The 24,352-nt window shown below is 32.0% G+C and overlaps 2 protein-coding genes across 9 annotated transcripts in view; both read right to left on the minus strand.

Annotated features, from left to right (window-relative positions):
• Positions 1-1,442: 1,442 nt before the first annotated feature.
• Rnf146 (Ring finger protein 146) lies at positions 1,443-4,366 on the minus strand. Its single transcript, XM_070305430.1, has 4 exons — positions 4,168-4,366; positions 3,673-3,924; positions 2,440-2,727; positions 1,443-2,330 (listed from the first exon to the last, which is right to left on the minus strand). Exons 1-4 carry the CDS (start codon positions 4,247-4,249, stop codon positions 2,083-2,085), a joined length of 870 nt encoding a protein of 289 aa, XP_070161531.1. The 5' UTR covers positions 4,250-4,366; the 3' UTR covers positions 1,443-2,082.
• Positions 4,367-6,409: 2,043 nt separating this feature from the next.
• Positions 6,410-24,352, minus strand: part of Axo (axotactin) — a 36,323-nt gene continuing 18,380 nt past the window's right edge. For 2 of the 8 annotated variants that reach the window (XM_070305423.1, XM_070305424.1), the window contains exons 14-27: positions 23,677-24,084; positions 22,635-22,838; positions 22,010-22,409; positions 20,964-21,211; positions 20,479-20,754; positions 20,196-20,395; positions 18,093-18,390; positions 17,585-17,735; positions 17,311-17,479; positions 17,062-17,218; positions 15,485-15,663; positions 14,645-15,083; positions 13,705-13,784; positions 10,839-13,262 (exon numbers count right to left, since the gene is read on the minus strand). In XM_070305423.1, the coding sequence (XP_070161524.1) occupies positions 12,744-13,262; positions 13,705-13,784; positions 14,645-15,083; positions 15,485-15,663; positions 17,062-17,218; positions 17,311-17,479; positions 17,585-17,735; positions 18,093-18,390; positions 20,196-20,395; positions 20,479-20,754; positions 20,964-21,211; positions 22,010-22,409; positions 22,635-22,838; positions 23,677-24,084 (3,728 nt within the window). In that variant the 3' untranslated portion in view covers positions 10,839-12,743. Of the gene's footprint in view, positions 7,305-8,721; positions 8,780-10,393; positions 10,495-10,838; positions 13,263-13,704; positions 13,785-14,644; positions 15,084-15,484; positions 15,664-17,061; positions 17,219-17,310; positions 17,480-17,584; positions 17,736-18,092; positions 18,391-20,195; positions 20,396-20,478; positions 20,755-20,963; positions 21,212-22,009; positions 22,410-22,634; positions 22,839-23,676; positions 24,085-24,352 lie in introns of those variants that run through there. The other 6 variants (XR_011447701.1, XM_070305429.1, XM_070305427.1 and 3 more) reach the window with 6 other exon arrangements.

Raw genomic sequence — 24,352 nt, forward strand, 5'->3', positions numbered from 1 at the left:
AAGACTAATATACTTTTTTACGTGATATTTTTTATATCCTAAACAGTAGTTTTGTAATTTTATTCAGGTACCTCATCTGCATGTGTTTGTTAAGATCCTGGATATAGGACAAAATATATAATTAATTTCCTTAATAATTATTTTCCTTTGTTTAATCTCTACATCAGATGTGCAACTACCTATGAAAAACTTGCTTGTAATTAAAAAATTTCTCATATATTATTTATTAAAGTAGTGTGCTAGTAAGTACTGTAGTTTATTTGAAAATTTCGAATCGTTTGATTGACCTATCGGAAGACAAAGATTTCTTTTTTCCGATTGGTCAATCAAGCTCTCTTCGAAACTTTCAAAGTGTCAAAATGCACTCTTATATTAGCAGTATTTTAATAGTATTAACGATATTAAAAAATATAATTATTACATATTAAAAATATTTTAATTTTATACAACTTTATATTATACTTTTATTTTATACTTTTATACAATTTCATAAACATTTTGTTTATTTCATAAACAAATGCTATTGTCATAGTAAATATATTTTATATATTTACTTAATCCATAAAGTTATTACATTAAAATATATAATAACGTATATAAAAACGGAATGAGAGCAACAATTTTTTCGCATCCATCATTAAATATCATCAAATATATACAATTACATATATACAATTAAATATACAATTACAGCTGGAATATTATAATATACATATGCATTTCTTTTTTGATATTTTCCTTTAAAAATATCAAATTTCGTTAAAGTCATTTTTATATAAAAACTATATAAAAATTTTTATATAATTTTAAAAGATATTTTAGAATACTATATTGGAAGTACCAGAAAAGTAATTTTTTTTGTGAAAAGCATTTAAGACAATCGTGATGACCATGTCATTGGTTGAACAATAAATATTTATCAAAGATTAGCAAAAAAAAAAAAAAAAAAAATGATATTATTTTCGGATATACAAATAGTGTCAATATAATTAAAATATAATTATAAAAATCAGAAACAAAATATATATCTATCCTTTGCATCCTATTTTAGAGATTGACTTTTTATGTATTTTCTTATCTCAATATTTATTTGATAATTAAATAATAACGCAAATAAATTTCAAATTTTATTTTTTATGACATTTTTAGATTTTATATATTAAATAATATATTGCAATATTTTTATTTATTTCATTTCACTCATCTTATTTTTAAATCTCTTTCTATATTGATCAAGTTTCACATATATACTACATTTAATTCTTATATATTATATGTATTAGGATGAATATGTTCTTGTGAGGTCTTTCTATTCGAGTTTATTTTGTTTAAAGAACATAATTTGCATATTTGCTGAAGAAAATGTATCTTTTATTTCTATATATAATACAAGAAGATAATTTGAGTTTTAAACATCGAAGATTACCAGATTTATTCAAACCTAGCAATTACATTGATTATTGAACATTGCACTCGATTTTCATAAGAATAAATAACCGTTTTTTTCGTTACATTCTTTTTTTTCACGGGCCTTTTCTTATAAGGCATAAACACATTTTTATTACAAATTTTATTACATATTAAAATTATAATATCTCTCTCTCTCTTTACTTTATATGACTAATCGTTTACACTGTATATGTTGCTATATGATATAGTGACTTTCAAAATTAACTTTTAAGTACATTTGTTTATTAACAATTATATTGTAAATTATATAGATCTATCTTTATAAACTATTATTAAGCTTAATTTAATTAATATCTTTTTGATACATATATAAATTGACAGAAAATATACATAAAGAAGTTTAAAAGCAAGAAATGAATATTTTCCAAATAAAAATAATTATTTAAGATCGAAAAACTTAATTGTATATTAATTTTCATACGCCAGTAGTTGAGCAATGCAGTTTGCTATATCAGTATGTTTTGTACATTGACACATTTTTAGCAAACATAATGTGTACTAATGTGTAGTATACTATCTTATTGAGTTGAGCAGTAATATGAAGAGCCTAAAAACAAATTGGAGATTCTTAAGTATGATTACCACAATTTCTGACGTATTCAATATTTGTAGTTATGATAGAGTGGGATGATCCGAAATCGTTGCATCCTCTGTATCCTCTTCGAATTCGTTATCACTGTTTAAGGATAGATGTTCCCTCAAAACCAGAGAACGCATCTGTTCTAAAACTTGATGCAGAGAATCCGATCTTTGATCTATTCTATCGTTTAGAGGTGTCGCGTCGCCACTTGCTGTACCACCTGCAGGTGTTTGCGGTGTATTACTAGGTGGTATAGGAGTATTAGTGCCGTCTCCTGTACCTGTAAATAAAATATATATCATATTAGATAAAAATATTTAGTCAGGATTCTGGTGTTTGCGTGTGTATATATATTCATATTTTATCACATTCAGTTTATTGCTTCATACCCATACTATCACTTGCGGGACTAGCTGGTCGCTCTGCGCCTCTTATTTCCCTCACAATCTCCTCGTCCTGTACGTTGAGACGTAATCCGGCAATCCCTTTTCTTGGCACATTATACAGATCTCTTTTAATTCTCCTTCGTCTGGAAGGATCGTTTCTGCGCAATTGCAGCATTGAGCCAAAATCGGCGATGTAAAGGAATCCTGCAATTAGCAACTCACAGGTCCTTTTGCCCTGCTTATACGCCGTTTCTAATTCGATACTTGTACGTTGATCATATTGCCACCAACCTGCAAACATTTGTTTACAAGCCATATGTTCCATACATTATAATAGAAATAATAAATTAATGATCATTCATTTGTAAGATTTAAATTTGAGAAATACATTATTAAAAGTTGCATTTGGGAAAATATAAAAGAAAAATACTTTTAATTATTAATAGAACATAGATTTATTATAAGATTATAGTTTTCTTTTATGTTAAGAAGTGTTTTTCTTATTTTCTTATATAATACATTATATAATCTCTCTCCCTCTCTTTTTAATATTAACTCTATTAGTCCTTTCACATAATGTACTTTTTTAATTTTATAGTATTATATATATTTTTCTGCATGCGCAACTATTCTATTTTATTCTTAATATTATTCTTATTTTTATATATGAGATGTTTTATTGTGGTTATATACTTCTTGTACAGTGTCATAACAAAAACTATATAAATATAACTCAATATATTATTAAATACGGATTTGAAAATGGGGATCTTTGTTTTAATAGATAAATTAATTTTATATGTTACAACTTGTTATCGTACACCCGAGATACCCTTGCAGGGAGCATCTTTTCTGTCACGTTTGATATTACGTTTGTAACGTGGGTTATTCTTTCTATATTGACACTTGTTTTCAAAGTCAATAATGTAAAGCATGCCACAGATCAAAAGTTCGCATCGCGTTTCCCCTAGTTTGTAAATAGTCTCCAGGTCATTGCTTGTCCTTGGATCATATTTCCACCAACCTAAGAAGGGGTACGATGATATCAACTTATGTGTGCCTATATATAAATGTTTCAAAGGCATTGTAAGCTATCGCAAGCTAGTCGGAGTTTCTTTATACAAATATATTTAATATTAAATAAGATATTTTCATAAAAACCCTATTAGAAAAGATGACAAATGCAGATTTTAAATGTTCATTAAAATGTAATTAATAATCAAAGTAATACTTTACCATTTCGACCTTCGTAAAACCATTGGTATTCTTCTTCAGGATGTTCCGATTCCTTTTGAGACTCTTCAACTTCTACCAGCTGAGGTCTTTCAAGGAAATCTGGTGGAATTTCTTGACGACACATTGGACACCGTTTGCTCTGATTAGCAACACCCTTTACACACAGATAACAGTATATATGACTGCAGGGTAATCTCGCCGGATGAATGCAAGGCTGCAGACATACAGCGCATTCTGGTACAATAGTGAGACCTATTAGAATAGCATATAAAAAGCTGTAAATATTTATAATGATTTATCCAAAAAAATTGGTAAAAATAATTAGATAAAGATTGATAAATCATTATCCTTGGATATTATAATTATTTTTATTAGATTATATCTTGAATAGATACAAAGAAAATTCTAATGCGATTATAATATATCCTGTATCATATTCGACGCTATGATTCACGAATGATTATGATTATGATAATTGATGGGATAAAAACTCGCCTTCTTTTTCTTCAGTATCTTTGTCCTTCTCCTTAATAGTGCCACCAGATTTCTCCGGCACGTTGAGCTTCGCTTGTGCCATCGTGCGACTGACAAGGTTCGACCAATATTACAGCATCATCGACCTGTAGCCAGCCTCTTTCGTTCAGTTTTGTAAATAATAACACGCGTCGTATCAACGTCAATATTCGCGATAGTCGGCCATGCTGCTTGTTTATGACGTATCCGGGATTCTCAACCAACTGTGGTTGCGTTCGAAAATTCACTTGGCGAGTAGTCAATCAATCGAAGCAAAGATTTCTTTGCCCCGATTGACCAATCGAACGCCACATTACCCGTTATGCCCGTATCAGACTACGCATTGAAGATTGAGATTGAAGATTGAAAATTGAAATTTGACCAATCAGGATAAAAAAATTTTAAAATTTATAATTATAATCATAATTATAATTATAAAATTATTATAATTATCTGTTACAACTAATGTAAATTTACATAAAATAGAAAATTTATTGAAAACAGTAATCGGTATACTTTAATCGGTATACTTATTCTTTATAATAAATAAATAAATAAATACAGTATTATCTGTCTTTGTTTAACTTTCGGTGAACAACAAATAATACGTGCGATCGTTAAGTGGAACGGGCCCATAGCGGTCAGCCAATCAGCAAGCGGAACGCCACTGTCGCTTCTCTGATTATACGGGACTCTATTGCAGACCAGCGCGATGACGCGACGCGCGATATCCAATGAGAGCTTTATCTTTTCGGAAAAGCAGATCTCTCATTGGATATCGCGCGTCGCGTCGTCGCGCTGGTCTGCACGAGCCATTACCCGTTACATTTCGGAACGCAATACAAAATCGCGCCATTCTTCTTTCGAAGTTTTCTGTATCGCTGCTTCTTTTTACGAGGCAGAGGATCTTTTTCTTGCACATTAAATACGCAAAATAGGATAACTAATTTTGATCTAAGACAAAACAGTCTCGAGATAAAAGTAATTAATATTCTTATAATATATATTATAATATTCTCATATATATTTGTGTGTGTGTGTGTGTGTGTGTGTGTGTTTTATATAACCATATTTTTTTGCTTGAAATAGTCTCTGTTCCGTTTTGCCATAATAAATAATGAATAAGATTAATTATAATTCTAAGTTTATGCGCACATAATTCTATCTTGCTTCAAATAATCTTTTTATTTTTTGTAATAAAAATATATGAGAAAAAACTAATTTTTATTTTGTATATTGCTTTTTAAATATAATATATATATATATATATATTTTTTTTTTTGCTTTGTTCACAGTTTTACAAGAAGTTTGGTTCGTTCAAATCATCGCCTAAAAATTGAACCTGGAAAAATAGCGGAGAAAGTGATCATCATGTTCTCCCCCCCCCCCCCCATGCAAGAGAAAGGTATGTTAATTATACAGGGTGTCCTAGACCACCCGTACACCCCTTTTTTTCAAAAACTAAGCATTTTAGAGAAAAATGTTTCGAACAAAAATTGTATGGTTTTGAGGGGAACATAAGATAGTGTCCTTGACTTGACCTTAACGATGCCAAGGTCAAACCACCATCTTATGTTCCCCTCAAAACCATACAATTTTTGTTGAAAATGTTTTTTTCTAAAATGCTTAGTTTTTGAAAGAAAAGGGGTGTACGGGTGGTCTAGGATACCCTGTATTAAAAAAAAAAAAAAAAAAGATCTTCAGCGTCGAAGTTTTTTTTTGGAAATCTTTTTTATTCGTGCAATCAATTATTAAACATACTCTGCACACAAATGGTCTCCCTCTTATCGTAATGATGTATTTGTATTCTGTTTTTATATCATCCCATATAGCACAGAACATTGCAAGAATATTGCAACATTGTAGCAACATTGCGGCAATGTTGCAATGTTGCTGCAATATTGCTGCAATGTTCTGTGCTGTATGGGATTATATACATACAAGGCAGTCGTATAAGATAAATGACGAATATTTGTTCATCGCGATGCTATGCAGAAAATTAATTAAACCTTGACTAGGATAAGGAATATGAACTCAATCATGACTCAATTTTTGAAACTTATTTACTTAGTTATTTTTTATTTATAATACTTTTCTATTCAACTTTAACAGAGAAAAATTCTTGGGGGGAACAAAGAAAGAATAAATTGTTTTGCATTGTTGATATTTTTTAAGATTAATAAAGAAAGTATTTCATATCAGTTTGATATGCAATAAAATAAGGAAAGGAAATTTACGGGGAGAATTTTTACAAGGAGCTCTCTTTTTTATAAGCATTTTTTTATATAATTGAAACGAAATATATTTGAGCACAACAGTTTCTTACTAGCTGCGAGAAAATGTATCGAGTTTATTACTAATAGTTACCACATTAAGCTCGTTATCACTTTTCAAATCCTTATCGACAACTAATAATGTCTTGTCACGTGTAAAATTCGTCGATCGCGAATTTCTTGGTCCGAGCGAATTTTTCTCGATGAAACTATTTAGCTTATAACTCGTTGTGAGCTATTAACACGAGCCTTTCGAGAAGCGGATGACTCTATGATAATGAGAAGTGAATTAAGACTGGAAAATGTCAAATATATTAAACGCATATCGAACCTTTTTTAAAATATTTTTTTAACATTAATTAAATTTATATGTCTGAGAAAGAAATATACATTTCATATATTTCTTCTTATAACGATTATTAGACTAAACAATTAGCTTAATTTTTTTTTCAAAACAGAAAAGACGTTTTAACTTTGCAACTTTGCTCTTTTACGTTTTTTAAACTATTATGTTATTTGGATAAATTAATTTATATGATGATATGTTTTTATGAATTTGTCGTAAATGATATTTATCGATTCGTCACACTCAACACGTTGTTTCTTGAGGCTTTCCATTCATGATCAGAAAATGCAATTTGTTGTTCCTGTCCACGCTCACAATGATCCTTTAAAGCAAAGTATACGCGACTATCCATGATCAATCCAGAGATAGCATCGATTCGATAGATCTATTCCTCGGCGGTAATATCGGACCACCGAGATAACTCAATGGATTGCCGAAAGTCCGTTGGCCATCCGGCAAGAAGACGCTTGACATATTGAAAAATATCGGGTTGCCTGGTGCTAAAAGGAATATTTTTCTAATTAATCCTACTCGATTGAATGATCCCATTTGAAATCGCATTATAAGTTTTACGTAAGAAAACTTGTTCAAAAATAGCTTTTTTCAATCTTTTTTTATGCAATTAATCCTTTTTGCATTCTGCATAATTATTTAAAAGAATAAACTATAAAATCTTTTATCTCTTTAAAAAATATAATATATAAAAATATTATACATATAATCTTTTTATTATATTTTATTATGTATTAAAAATTTATTTGATATAATAAAAATACCATAGATATTATAATATATTGTATATTAATACATAATAATATAGTTATATATATACAGGGTGTCCCATTTTAATCTCCTCAGGCAAATATCTCAAAAACCAATCCCGGAAGAGAAAAATATTTCAGACAAAAGTTGTTTGGTTTCGAGGGGGTCATAAGATGGTACCATTGGTTTGACCTTGGAAAATCATTTGAAGGTCATGTGAAGATCAACTTTAAAATCTTAAATGGAAACCCCCATTTTTATTTAATATTCTTGTAGCTGACATCGAGAGCTTTCCAAAACACTATAATAAAGTATTTTTTCATTAAGTACTTTTTGAGTTATTTTATATTTTAATCTGACATATTTTGATATAAAAAATAAAATATTTCGTAAAATATTCAATTTTCGATAATCTTACCGTAATACTTTTATGTACAGAATAATGAGACAAATCAATTAGTATAAAAAAAAAAATTGTTTTTAAGAAAATTATTTACAATGTATTTTTTTAAACAATTATTTGTTTTTTTTTGGCACTAATTGATTTGTCTCATTATTCTGTACATAGAAGTATTACGGTAAGATTATCGAAAACAAAATATTTTACGAGATATTTAATTTTTTATATCAAAATATGTCAGATTAAAATATAAAATAACTCAAAAAGTACTTAATAAAAAAATACTTTATTATAGTGTTTTGGAAAGCTCTCGATGTCAGCTACAAGAATACTAAATAAAAATAGGGGTTTCCATTTAAAATTTTAAGGTTGACCTTCACATGACCTTCAAATGATTTTCCAAGGTCAAATCATTGTCACCATCTTATGGCTCCCTCGAAATCAAACAACTTTTGTCTGAAACATTTTTCTCTTCGGGCTTGGTTTTTGAGATATTTGCCTGAGGAGATTAAAATGGGACACCCTGTATATGGACCCCTGTAAGGATTTTATATATATATATATAAAATCCTTTTTATATTAAAATTAATGAGACATATTTTTAATAACTTATAGGAAACCTAATATGTCTTGCATTGTGGGCAAATCATAATGGACATTATCCTATTTTAAAATTATATAATGAATTTATAATCGTTATACAATTTTGAAATTTCCTATGAGAGGCAGCTTTTTCTTTTATTCATATTACTGACCTAAGCAGAGATTTCCTTGCATGTTTGATTGTCGTCCAGTATCTCCGTTGGCAGACGCCTAAATAGATTGAAGATATATATTTAAAATCTCTCAATTTCTCGCCATGTATATGATGGCTATATATCATAAAGGCAAAATAAAAGATTCATTTTAATCAATACATATATGCGGCAAGCACGCTTAAATATTTAGGCTTGTTTAACAGAGTCAGTAATTTAAAGCGTGCATGCGATGAAGTGAATGTATCTCGCGTGCCACGAACAAATCCATTTTCGATCATTCAAATTCATTCGAATTAATCATTTCAATATTCCTTCACAAGGAAAAGCCTTATTGATGGTTTAGCGGAATATTAGTAAATTGATCAGTTTAACCTGGGAATGCGTTCATTGTAATTTACATCAAACATCGATACATTATACAATATATATACCATATATATCTACCCATACAACACAGAACATTGCAGCAATATTGCAGCAACGTTGCAACATTGCCGCAATGTTGCTATAATGTTGCAATATTGCTGCAATGTTGCTGCAATGTTCTGTGCTGTATGGGTATATATATACATCTCCAGAGTTTAATTCTTGACTTTCAGAGAGATCTAGAATTAAAGAGACAATCCTACTTTCAATAAATTCTTTTTAATTAATACAAAAAAATTTTTAATTGTTATTAATATATTAATTATTATTATCAGCATATATCATGCACATGCCTGATAGTAGGAGAGAAAGTTATTTGCTATACAAAATGCTTATAATAATAATTCGAAAGTGGTGCGTGTAAAATCGATCTGTCGAATTGTTTCTCCATTCCCTGGTTAAGAAATTTCGTCGTGAAAAAAAAAATCGACGAAATTGCAATAAGAAGCTTAGCAGTGCAGGAGAGGCAGTATGAGAAATGGTTGCAGCGATGCAACAAACTCGAGTCATTGGAAAAAATTGTATATTTTCTCTGTCACTTTGAATATATATTATATAACATGCTATAAAATGTGTCTCACGCGAGACTCTCACGGATTAATATCTAGCTGCTAATTATTTCGGAAGAATATAAATCTTTTCGTCATTCCGAATGAGATGCATCGTCGCACTTATATCGTGCATTCGAATACTCAACGCGTCTTTGTCGTTCGCCAATTGTGCTATTAGCTGTCCACACGCAAGATGTTAAATTATTAAAAGAAATCTGCGATAATACAAATGCAATAATATTCAGAAAATGAAATCGTAAAATGCAAAATAGCAATAACTATAAATAATTCGAAAATTTTGGTATAATACAATTTTTTGTACACAAACCTGATTTCTCTCTCTTATCAATACTAACAAAAAATTGTTATAATTTAATCTGCTTTTTATCGAAATAATAGTTAAACTTTTGTTTTACATAGTATCATAAAGTGATCGCAGTGACATTAATAACGTGTAGCGTTCGTTCGCACTCAAATCATAATAGCATCGTTGTAAGCGTTTTTCTGTTAATTGCCAATTCATCCGAGGAAGCAGATTTAGACGCGTAAATATTGAAAGTATGTAATAAATTGCATCCCGCGATCGAGAAAGGAACGAGAGACTGCGGAGAGTAAATCAAGATGCGATTCTTCTCGAGTTAACATTCGTACGGGTTATTATCGATGTGCGTAAAAAAAAAAAAATCTCGTACCTTTAAAGTTCGCACGGTGTTTTCGTTTCATCGGGTTTTAAAATTGATTCTAACGGTATAACGCTCTCCTCGATACTCATCCTGACAGACCAATCCCTGTGCTGAAAATATGGCGCCTCGTATTAAAGTCTGAGGAATTAAATCAGACTTTTGGATGATTCGATTTTCGCGATATGCTTTGTGCAGGCATTTTATCGCATAATTATTTTGATCGCCACCAAAAGCACACAAACATCAGACTCGCTTTGTACAATTGCGCACGAAGCAGTGAAATAAAATTAAACAGGCTCACTGGTGTACACATAAAGCGAACTATAGAAAAACATTATTGTAATTATTGTTTATATATTAAAAATAAATCTGTGTCGCAAATTCCTATAAAAAAAAAAAAAAAAAAAAAAAAAAATCATAATAATTCAAAATAATTTAATCAGTGATTGTAATAACAGTTCGTTTGGCGTACACCGTAGTCTTCAATGATAATAACATGAATCTATACTATGGAGATTTTTTTTTAGTTAATTCCGATATAATGATACCGTAAAAATACAGATCTTTTTATGGATGATTTTAATTGATAAAATAATATTTTGTTCTTTAATATCTATCTTCTTTTTTTAAATAAAACTACGCGATTCGCGCTCGACGATACGGATTCGCGTGATCTTATCTCGAAGTACTCGTTGTAAATTTATTTTTAATGCTACACAACATCGTTAAATATTATTATATATATAGGCACTAGAATCTTAAAATAATATTTTGTCAGAGCTAAATAAGGGCTCTTCCTACAGCTAATACTGGAAAAATACTGATAAAATGTGTTATGTAATAAAAAACAGATGCTCGACTACTGCTAGCTAATTTTAAGTACATTATTTGAACGTCTTTCTCTCTCCGAATGCGGCTATTATAAGCTGCTTAAACTTTGGAAGAAACGTATATGACTTACGTGAAAAACTCATAAAATTAAATAAGTAAAAGATACAATTGTGGTTTACGACCACAGGAAATTAGTATTGATTCTACGGCGAGACGTAAACAACACGTGACTATTTCAAGGCAATAGAAGCAATTTACTGAATTTGCAACATTGAACAATTGTTATTTTGGTAAATATTAGGTTACACCTCACCGATGACTTTGACCTTGATATATGTTGTCAAGGACATGACCCTGAGTAACTTTTCCTTATAACTTAATTGGCGGTCTATTATAGTTTCTGAGATATTTAAAGTTAACATTTAATATAGATAATAATATAGAGACAGAAGATATAATTTAACCCTTTTGATAATTTTGTAGAATAGGAGAGGCAAAGTCCGCCTCACAATTGTTGCATGGATGAGAAAGTATATGCGTGGACGCAGTTGGTTCTGCACCTCCTTATAGGGGAGCTCCACTTCCAAAAGATAAAACCTAACCCAAACTTATTTCTGAAAATTTGGTTTGAATTATACAACGTAACCCAAACCAAAGAAATAGGTTTGGGTTAGGTTATATCTTTCGGAAGTGAAGCCCTCCCGTAGGGGAGGGGGCGGAACCCACTGTGTCCATGCATATACTTTACAACGCGAAGCAAAATCCAGCCCATAATTATTGTATGGATGGGAAAGTGTATGCGTGAACACAGTGGGCTCTACTATAAAAAAAAACTAGACACATAGGTTTGGGTTGAACCTCGCTTTGCGTGAAAAGTAAAAAAACCCAAAGAGCTTCGTCTCTGGAAATGTAAAAAGAACACTTTTTTCACGTCTGATAAATACAATGTAAACAACCTTTATTTTTCTTTATTTTATAATAGAAAAATCATTAAAATTGCGAAATCATAATTTTAAATATCTCAGAAACTATAAGAGACCGCCGGTTAAGTTATAAAGGAAAGTTACTCAGGATCATGTCCTTGACACCATATGTCAAGATCAAAGGCATCGGTGAGGTGTAACCTAATATGCATATTTATCCCGTTATTTTTTATTATTAAAGAAACGAGTTGCTATACCGTTTTATTTTCTAATAATAAACTTCTATTCTTTTCACGTGAAAAATGTGATTTTGAATGGATAAGATTACGAGTAACCGAGAGTGCGATGGATATCTCCAATTTCTTGTTTAAACAAAATATTAGATATTTTAAATTAAATATTACTAGATATTTATATAACAATTGGCCACGTCACATTTTAACCACATTCAACGATCTTCTTAATACTATATATTGCTAAATTATACTGTCCTAAAATTTAGACGTACACGTGATTGTCATTTGAAAACGATCGCTCTACGCGATATTTACAATGGTCGAAACGTGGGATTATTTTCTATTAATTATTGTCGTCAGTCGATTTAATTACTTGTCCTGAATGCGATACGCGGCGTCGATGTAGCCTCTACCTCGAGACTGGAGACTCACTTCATTGTCGATCAACCTCGCCGTGACCTTCTCGGGCCAAGCTCCCTCGCGTAGCTTTCTGAACTTGATCGGTGCGCTGAGGTCAAGACTCATCGGTCTCTTTGGTATTGTGATATTTTTTGTGGTATTATTTACTCTGGGTATTATACGCTCGGTTTTGATCTCATTTAAACCCGTCACGGAGAAGTTGGTCTCGAGGAGAGCCTGCGTGTCGTCTGGGTCCAACTCATCGGTCAAGGAAGCTTTCCTTGCCGCCTTGTTTCTTACCGGCCTGACGAGGGGCTCGTCATCTTCATCTTCGTTCTCGTTCTTTTCCTGCTCCTCTTGCTGCTCCTTCTGTGATTCATCTTTGATCTTGTCCGCCTCCGGCACTTGGACATCCTCTTCCTCCTCTTCTTCTTCCTCTTCCTCCTCGCGTTCTTCCAGTTCAGGTTCTTCTCTTAAATCTTCCATTGACTGTCGAAGAAAAGTAGAATATCTCTGATAGTGTATTGCATTACGATGATAGGTGCAAAATATTGTGCTATGTCTTTGTTTGGCGTTGCGAAAAAAGCGCGGGTTTATGAGTATATGAAATTCGTATTTGGAATTTAGACTGGAAGTGCTGATTAAAGTTTGTATTGTATAAGCATTATTGTTTTGATCAAATACTTTAACATTTTCTCACATTGCAATATATTTGAGATTTAGTGAATTGTGGATTTAATGCATATTGTATGATTGAATGCAGGGACGCTGTACTTTGTTCGTTCAATGTGTTTGTAGAAATGCGTCGAATAACATGCATGAATAACTGTAACACATCAATGTCGAATTCGAAAATGCATGCAAAAGCCAATTTGCAAGCCTGTTAAAGCTCAATATGCAATTCTTTATGAAAAAAAGAAAAAATCTTTACGAATGGGTTCGGTTTCGCAGGTTTAGTGATGATGCCTGTATTTACCCCTAGGAGCTCCTTTTTCTCTGGTTCTTCGTCTGCTGCAATGAACAGAAAAGTACGAATGTTAAATCTCGGTACAGGACAAAATATTGTATTATATTGTTAAATATCACACATATTATTTATTTTGCAGAACATTCAAGAATAAAGAGTCTTCTCTTTTTTACGCGATATATTGATATGATAAGAAAAATATAAAATATAATCTTTGAAAAATTTTATAGAAATTGAATACACATACCCGTACAAAGAACCACGCACGATTCATATGAAAAAAACAATTTTCGGTCAATTTGCTTGAATTTATGATATGTTATAATTTTTGTGTCCCTGATCAAAAATGTCAAGTTACAGAAACTTTCTATGTCCAGTTTCGGAACCCTTTAATGTTTCGAAAAACACGCATTTTAGAAATAATACAAAAGTTGCAGGCTTTTATGTGACATATTACATAGCATATATTATTATGATCTTGAATAGCGTTATCAAGATCACGTAAAAATCATTTTTAATGGAAACCCCCATTTTTGATTGCATATTTTTGTAGCTTACCTTAAGACCTTTTCAAAACACTATAACAATGTTCCTTTCCATTAAGTATTTTCCAAGTTATCAGGCTTGAAAGGTACATTGTACCGCCAGCATTAGTATTACTCGAAAGTGATTTTTACATGACCTTAACAATGCTATTTAAAGTCATACTAACATTGTTACTTAATACTTTAAAATCCTACAACTTTTATTTGAAATATTTTTCTCAAAAATGCTATATTTTCGAGATTTGAAAAAATAACATCACAAATTCAAGCAAATTGAGCGAAAATGTTCCTTTCATATGAATCGTGCGTAAGATTTGCGTAAGGAATCAGACACTCGGGACAGAAACGGATTGAAGCACCTTTTGCGTGAACCTTCTTATCGTTCATCAAGTCCTTGGGTTCCGTATTCGGCAGTGGTTTATATTCCTTGGCACCGGGCGCTTTCACGTGCGTGCCATTCGGCCTCTTGTCGTCGTCCATCACGTTCTTGAAACCGATCGCTTTCACGCCGGTCGCGGTCACTAGAGACTCCGTGTATTGTTGCGGTTGCCAACGCTGCGAGCCGGAAGCTGCGACGGTCGCCGCCGCTCCCGAGGCCGCTCTGCGACGTCGTTCACGATCCTTCCGAGCGCTTCGCCACACTTCGTAAATGCATCCGATCACCGCAGCCACAAACACACAGCACAGAGCTATGAAAATGTACGTTCCCGCACCTTGCTCTTCCTGAGTCGCGCTCGAATATTGCGACTTGTACGGTATTCTCTCCGGCGGGTCCTCGACCCATTCCCGATCACGGCCCTTTAAGATGTTTCGAGACTTGACATATCCGTCATTTTTTGTATCGAATAATATTACGCTACTGATGTAGATAGGCTTAAAAAATTTGATTAACTCACTAAAATATATAATAATTACATATTTCAAAAAATGAAAACCCTATGAATTATTAACAAAATTTTTGAAATGATCATCAGTTGCCTTCTATTTGACATAAACCTTAAATCTCGTAATTATTTTACAATTTATCATCATTTAAAGATTGTGAATTATTTGAAATTCAGACAAAAATTCATAGATTTGCTATATTATTTTTACTTGTAATAAGAGATAATAAATAAAGAATAATAATATGTATGTGTAAAATCGACTGTTATTTAATATATTTTAATTTAATATTGCTTAATTTTTGAATCTCTTACCACACTGTCGTTTCTGGGCGGTTCAAGACCACCCGGTTGAGCATGGAAAACCGCGCATTGAGCGCTTCTAACACCTGCGGGTATCGTTGCCCGGACGGTCTCGCTGGCTTGTTTCGTAAAAAGCATATATTCTTCCAACGGTTTCATACCGGGCCCTCCGTTGATCGATATCACGACATCTATAAGAAAAGCATAACTGTAATTTGAAACTTGTCTAGCTATGTCTAATGTAAGAGAGAGACAGACGTATCTCCGTTTAGATGACATGGAGAAGATATTATATATTACAATTGCAATATAATTTTTAATCGTGGAATATAATAATATACAGGGTGTTAATTTTAAAAGTTCCATTTTAAAAGTTCCATCCTCATCACTTTTCAGGATCAACGTTTGAAGGAAAACGACTCAGGTAAAAGTTGTAGGGAACAAAGAGTCTACTATCTAATAGTGACCTTGGATTTGACATTAGGTCATTTTCAAGGTCATTTGAAGGTTAACTTTCGTTTTTTAAACGGAACCCCTTATTTTTCATTACATATTCTTGTAGCTTATCTCGAGAGTTTTTCAAAACACTATAATAAAGTATTTCTTCATTAAGTATTTTCTGAGTTATTTTATATTTTAATCTGACATATTTTGATATAAACAACAAAATATTTCGTAAAATATTCAGTTTTCGATAATCTAATACTTCTATGTACAGAATAATGAGACAAATCAATTAGTGCCAAAAAAAAACAAATAATTGTTTAAAAAAATACATTGTAAATAATTTTTTTAAAAAACAATTATTTTTGATACCAATTGATTTGTCTCATTATTCTGTATATAGAAGTATTACGGTAAGATTATCAAAAACTAAATATTTTACAAGATATTTAATTTTTTACATCAAAATATGTCAAATTAAAATATAAAATAACTCAAAAAGTACTTAATGAAAAAATACTTTATTATAGTGTTTTGGGAAGCCCTCGAGATAAGCTACAAGAATATATAATAAAAAATAAGGGGTACTGTTTAAAAAACGGAAGTTGACCTTCAAATGACCTTGAAAATGACCTTTAATGTCAAATTCAAGATCACTATTAGATAGCCACCTTTGTTCCCTACAACTTTTATTCGAGTCGTTTTCCTTCAAATATTGATCCTGAAAAGTTATGTGGAACTTTTAAAACGGGACACCCTGTATAAGAGAAATGACGCGATATATTTTTATTCTACAACACTATACAGATTATATTTTACAAAGAGATATTTTAATTATTCAAATATGCACAAACGAATGTATAATTTGCTAAAACACACTAAAACAAATACATTATTTACAATTTTCATTATAATAATATTGAGATAATAAAAATTAATTTTAAAATAATAATATATTAAAATAATAATTTTATTATAATAATAATAAATATCCTAATGTTGTTATATTTCAGCTTTACAATACGTGTTGTAAAAGGGAAATATCTATTTTTTCTATGTAATTTATGTATTGTAAGATTTTCTCCGAATAGACGATAGAAACGAGCCCTGATAAATACAATCACTTATCGATAGATTCGACTTACTGCTGAGACAGCCGGTATATCCTTTGTAGGCGACGAATCGGGAATCGGTAGTGTTTAATCCACCAAGCTGAATTTCTGTGGCACCGGGAGTTTCGTCCTCGTCTGCTCGAATCGGCAGTCCCGGAAGTGGTATCAATTGGGCGGGTTCGCGATCAATCTATAAAATTATATGCACATTATCAAAATTGCAACAGTTAGTTTTTATATGATATATAAAATTTTTAGAATAGAATAAATTATATAACTCACCAAGAGATTAGCGGTGTTGTTATCGCGAACATAGTAAACGCTGTGACGTGCGCCGTTCAGGAAATTCCGATCGTTCAGACGCACTCCGTAAGCGGCCGAGCCATCTCTGTCCTCTTCGAAGATGAGCTGTCCCTCGGAAGTTAAAGCCACTAATAGGTAGTAGCTTCTTCTGGAAAAAAGTACGTCGAAAGATATCCAGGACCTTCCAAGCTTCGAACGATTGAGCACATAAATAAATTGGTATATTAAGTAAATACTGATATCAATATTTTACTTATTGTCGGTCTGCACCAGCAGCAACGCGGTAGTCCGCTGTCGCAGTTCGTTCGTCGAGAATGCCAATTGAACCTTCACCTGGTTTACCTCGCCCTCGAGTTCGAATTCTCGTTGAAGTACACTCTCCCCGCTGAAGTCGGCGCCTTTTTCTACATGAAAGATATATTTTACGTGAGAACATTGAAAAAAGATTCTCACGTTGCTTTCGCTGACAGAAAGCTTTTTATAGAAATAAATCCAATAATTTGCTTTTCACATTAATATTATTTTGAAATATTAATAGATTCTATTACCTCAAAGGAAAAAAAAAAAATTAATTCTGAATACTCTTCGAACGGGTGTTGCATCGGGTAAAGTTCTGTGCTTCGCAATTTTTTAAATTTCATTTAAATTTAATTTTCATTTTAAAATTCATAAGACCTTTAATTCTTGATTTAAATATTTCTATTTAAACTCAAGCAAGAACTCTATTTCTTATTGATCCTTTGACAAGTAATAGAGCTCACCATCAGCGCAATATTCGCCAAAGTAAGACGTCAGCTCGCAATTGCAGGAAGACTCCTGCCTGTTGAAATCTTCCGTGCAGATTCCCAAATTTTTACAAGGCATCGTGTCGCACTTCATCTGACAATTTGGTAGAACGCCTCTGCTGCCCTCGTGATTTGCTTCGCTAGCTAAACTCGGCAGATCAACCAGATATTCGCCAATCATGAGTCCTCGCAAACAACCGACGTAACCTTGAATTAAGGCACCTTCTTTTCCGACCCTCAGCAAATTGTCGGGATCGAAGCCTCCTAAATTTACCTAAATAAATATTTATTATTAATTATTTATATTATTTGTAATACAAAAAAATTAAGAAGAAATAATGTACTTTTTTACATCAGATTAACTAATAAAGGCTCTTATGAATATATCATACGAAGGAGATAAAATGCAATCAAGAGCCAGCACGGTAATTGATTACGTGATAGACAAACAGATTTGATTTTGTCTATCACGTAGTGAAAATATCAATGTAATTTGATTGTAATAAAACATATGCGCACAAATTACCACGCTGGCTTTTGATTGCCTTTTATCTCCTTCGTATGGTACTTTTCTAGATTTTCCTTTATACATTTTTTCACTTCCCATACAGCACCGCAAGATTGCAATAACATTGCAGCAACATTTCTCTGCAAGATTGCAACATTGCAGAAACATTGCGAAATGTTGCTGCAACGTTATTATGATATTGCAACAACAGTAAAATGTCCGCCTACAGAAATATTGCAATATAATATTGCAGCAACATAGCAATATAATATATATGCAATAATGCTTTATGTATATTTATCGATATAATATCCTTAACATATGAAAAAAATAATAAGAAATTAGGCCTATAAGAGTCAGGATCTAGCGTGTATATAGATTTTCTGTATTATGATAATAACGAAATTATGTAAAATGTAAATTTTTCAGTACACATTCGATTTCCTTCAGTGATAGAGAATATCTAAGAGAAATAAGAAAAACTCAATTTGCAATTGTGTAAATTCACAATTTCTTTGTATCCGAAATATTCAGATATCCGGATGCAAAAAGATTGTGGTGAATTTACGCATACGAGTTTTTTCACATCTCTCTTGTCTTTATATAATCTCAAAATTTATTTATTAAAATCTGAAGATCTTGTGTGCATATTAGAAAATTATTATCAAATTTTTGATTTTATATAAGAATGGGAACTATTAAAAGAATTCTTAGTCCAATGTCTGAGCGCCTGTATTGGGGTCATATCATACGACTTAAATTAACAAAAATAGTTATTATATTTTTTTAATCTTACTAGCCGCTCTTTGTAAATTTTATATAATCATCATGACTAAAAATTAAATGCGGAATAGATAGCGCAACATGCGCCGCATAATGGTAAATGAATGAACTAGCGATTATTGAATACTTTTTTTGTAATATTTTCGGAATGTTGCTGTAACATTGGTAAAGTTATATTGTAAAATAATGTCTTTGCAATATTTCTGCAACATTAAACTGCAATATGCAATATTACAATGTTGCAGCAATGTTGTTGCAAGCTTTAGTGCTGTATGGGCAGCTATATTTCTGTATTATCCGGGGATTTAAATTTGATCAAAAATTAATATTTTTTTGCTTCCTCATACAGGAAATTTTGTTTTCGTGACAAAATTTTTTTTCCATCTTTCTATGTGTTTCAAAACGTCGAAAAATTATATTTAAAAAAAATGTCTGTATATATGTATGTATATATGGAATGTATATTGTACAATCTTTAATCTTCGCAATTTTTGAGATATAAAATATGAGCTAAATTTTTAAAAATGAATAAAGTATCATTAAAGGATGGTTGGTATCGAATTTGATGAAGATCGAGGCTTCATTTTTTATAAAATTTTGGATTTTTTGAGAAATGTCTGTAAACACTGTAACTTTCACAAATTTTGAGATATCTTCTTCTATAAGGAAGCCAAAATTTAAAAGCCCGCTTGCTTTAAGGAGCTTAAGCTCTGCGAGCGAAATAAAATGACGGGGAAGCAATGTGCAAGTTTCTAATTTGCACAATTAAAAAAAAAAAAATACTTTACTTGAAAATAATCGGTGGGGGACGCCGGCGGTCGCTGCGGTGCTAAAACTTCTTTCTCCGGATTTGTCCATGGCTTGTTCGAGTATGTATCCAGAAGTACGGGTGCCGCATTCAATGTGACGTTATATTCGTTCACGTGCAGCGTGGTCCCATTTTCGCCTCGAATAATAGCAATTTGCACAGAGATTCCCTTGTTGACGTCTAATAAAAATTGCATGTTATTCCTTTCAAAATTTTAATATATATTTGGCTGAAATAAATATGTCAGGCCTTTCAATTCGTACTTGGATTCGAGACGGTAATATTTTTAATTTCATTGCCGGCATTGAAAAGATACACGATATTAGTGCCGTTCGAGATGTAAAGATGCACGAAGTTGTTTAAATGATCGTTCGCATAAAGTATTAGAGAGTGAGTGTCGTAAGTCCTTAAATTAATCAGAATATTTTTCTGCAGCATGCTCTTCAGCTGCAATTTTTCCTCGTTGTTCTCCGATCCAAAGTAATTCTTCTTTAGGAACGCTCCGGGCGAGGTAAATGTAAGAGCTTTGTTGTTGATGTCTGGATTCAGGAATTTTATTTTTAGTGATTATTGTGACATTCAAAAATTGACGAATTTATTTCCAAGCAATTGAAAAAAAGAATCATATTTTTATAATATGGGATGTATATATATATATATAATTTATACATTTAAAAAGTGAAACTAATGAATTTAAAATAGTTTAAAGAGAAGCTCTTCAAGTAATCGAATAAAGTTGTAAGCTCACTTGTCTCGCAAAAAATGCCTAAATGCGCCCATTGATTCTCGCATACGCAGAAGAAATTGCTCCACAGTTCGACGCACCTGGCACCATTCTGACATTTATTAGGTTGGCATGAAGGCTTGCAATCCTTAATGATTTCCGACAGATGTACCGACATATAACTATGAATATCTAATATCTCTCCATTGACAACTAGACCGCGAAAGCAGCCGATGAGACCTTGTCGAACGGAAGAAGTCTTCAGATGCTCTCTAAAAGTATTGTTAAAATGACGATTTGAACAAATAAAAATTAATTAATATAGAACAAAAGTCATCCTTGTTTAAGGGGGGCATATCCGTTTGAAACCTCGAAAAATTGGTACATATTTTTAGATCTTTTTGCAGCGCAACTTGATAAAAATTTTTTTAACAATATTAATACAACATTATTAACTACTTAAATCAAAATTTCAGCCTAAAAAAAATTTTTTTTTTAAAGTTACGCAAATATTTGCAGATTTATGTTTTTATACACGGTGTGCATGAAAACTCGGGCTACGTTCGATGGATTGACCTAAAATTTTACATGTGAGTTTCTGACAAACTTCCGCATCTGCCAACGAAGCCTTTTTTAAATCCGATTCTCCATTTTTTTTATAAAAAAAGATGGACTTAAAAAAAAATGGAACTTTTTTCAACACGCCGCCATTTTTCGAAAAAAATGCTTGGATAGCAGATATAGCTATTACAATGCTTAATAAAAAAAAAACTTGGATTTTTGATTTCAGATATGATCTACATGAACATTTTCACGCACACCGTGTAGCCACCTAAAATTTGGAGGAGCTCCGTAAATATTTCCATAATTTAAAAAAAAAAAAAAAAAAAAAAAAAAAAAAAAAATTAAGTTGAAATTTTTTATTTAAGCAGTTAATAATATCGTATTAACATTGTAAAAAAAATTAAAAATTTTTATCAAATCGTTGCGCTGCAAAAAAATCTAAAGAATGTACTCATTCTTCGAGGTTTCAAACGGGTATGCCCCCTTAATCTGCAAAAATTACTCACGCGGTAGCACCGCCAATGAACATTGATCCTTCGAAGGGCCCGAACTCTTCCTCGGGCAACAAATCAACCATTTCAGAATCGGTGTTGATCATAAATCTCACGTGATAATCATTGTAGTCGATCCAAATCTTCTGCCATTCACCATTATTGAGCTTGCGCCGGCTTTTTATCTCTAACTCGCGAATAGTGCCAGTATTTAGGGTGAAATTGAATGTCAACTGATACTCGGATGTTAGCGCGACCATGAAAGAAGGATAGTTGCTCCGGATCGGCGGCTGATACAAAAGAATAGCCTTCTCGACCGTCGTTCGGAAGCTGAAGGCTATATCGCCCTTCCTCCAACCCGGTACTTCGATATACGATTGCGACGTCGTAAATGTTACCACGTACTTTTGTGTATCTAAAGATTGTTACTAATTAATCCGCTTGATCTGTTGTTGCTTGTAAAAATTTTCCAAAGCTCTCTGCATGCAACGTTCGAAAGTGAAATAGTATTTTTTTTATTCAAACACAAAAATATCTTTTGTAAATAATTGCTTAAAAAAATGTCTTGTTATTATCATTTAATTATGTAATACGTGTAGTGAAATTTTGTTAATTAAATAGAAAGCATATTTTTACATACTAGTCTCAACGCATTCTAATGGTCCTAAAGTGATACGTCCTCGAGCATCCTCCTCGAGATCCCTTTGTTGTAAGAATACCATTCCCGTGATGCCTAAAGAATCAGGTGTTTCGTAGTATCCTTCATCCGAGAGCCATTTTCCCGCATTTCCAGCGGACACGTCGCAATTACAACTCAAGTTGGAGTTCACGCATGTTCTGTTCACTAAAGTAAAATTAATAAATAATATCCTTCGTGCGAGGCACAATTAAGTTTGCAAATGCACATCTTTTTAAATTCATTGCGCTATAAGTTGCGTTAATGATGAATTCATTTAAGGGGACTAGACAATAGTATTTGTCGAGAATAAAGTTTTTCTTAGGGAATTTATTATAAAAAAATGAATTAAAATCGGGAATTGTTCTTAAATGTTTATTAGGATCATAAACTATAAAAAAAATTTTTTTTTAGTTGAGAATATGCATTAAAAAAATGGCGCTGCTGATCGAAAAAGATTTTTAAATAAGTTTTGCAGTGATAACTCAGATACAAAAGCTCAACTCGATTTGAAAAAAAATTGAGCATGTTCACATTATGTATATAATTTTGGACTGAACCTCTAAAAAATCTGCGCGAACTTTAGTTTTTGAGAAAAAAATCAAACACAGATCTGTTTTTCTGACGAACTTTTTTAAAAGGATCGTAATTTTAATCGTCCATTTGATTCTTTTCGCACAAATTAAAGTTCGCACAGACTTTTTAGACGTTCAGTCCGAAATTATACATATTGTGAACATACTCAATTTTTTCAAGTCGATTTGAGCTTCTATATTTGAGCTATCGCTACAAAACATATTTAAAAATTCATTTCGATCAGCCATCCGCAGCGCCATTTTTAATGTATATTCTCAACTAAAATAAATTTTTTTTTATAGCTTATAATCTCAATAAACATTTTGTTAAAAGACAATTCTCTTAATTCATTTTTTTTGTAATAAATTCCCCTAAAGAGACTTCATTTTCGACAAATATTACTGCCTAGTCCCCTTAAGAAAGTACTTACTTCCGCAAGGGCATGATCCGCGATTGACATTTCCGATGTAATCAACAGTGGTGCCTTTCGAGCCCAGAAACCACGTGGCGCTGTGCAACTCCAAGGGTGCCTTATAACAGTCGTACTTTACATATTGGCTGCAATAAAGCGAGTGTGAGATCAGCTCCTGAAGCATCTCAGCGGTAAACTGCCTGTACTTGATGTTGTAGGAAAAGTCGTTCTCGATGATAGATCTGACGTCGACTTGGGAGGGTAAATTGTGCTCGACAATCGTCTTGGTCGAATCCTCGATCGATTGAAATTCGCATTTTACCGAAGCGGGCGGAAATCGACCATTTCCATCGATGTCGATTTTGTAAACGTCATCCTGAGTGAATCCCAAAAGAGCCAATTCCTCACAGGTTTTTCTATATTGTGCTAAAAAATTAAAAAAATTGTAATGATATAACAGTAAATAATAACAACATATATATAATTATCTAATTGATTAATAAAGGCTCTTATGAATATATCATACGAAGGAAATAAAAGGCAATCAAGAGCCAACGCGGTAATTTGTGCGCATATGTTTTATTACAATCAAATTACATTGATATTTTGAGTACGTGACACAGAAAAAAAAGCGTACGTTTCAGCCCCTTTTTTTGAACCATCCTCAGAGTACTCTGCGTTGATACCACTGCTT

The sequence above is a fragment of the Polyergus mexicanus genome, unplaced genomic scaffold (assembly GCF_030449975.1).
Source record: "Polyergus mexicanus isolate NDT 795.1 unplaced genomic scaffold, iyPolMexi1.0 SCAF_12, whole genome shotgun sequence".
Taxonomy (NCBI): Eukaryota; Metazoa; Arthropoda; class Insecta; order Hymenoptera; family Formicidae; genus Polyergus; species Polyergus mexicanus.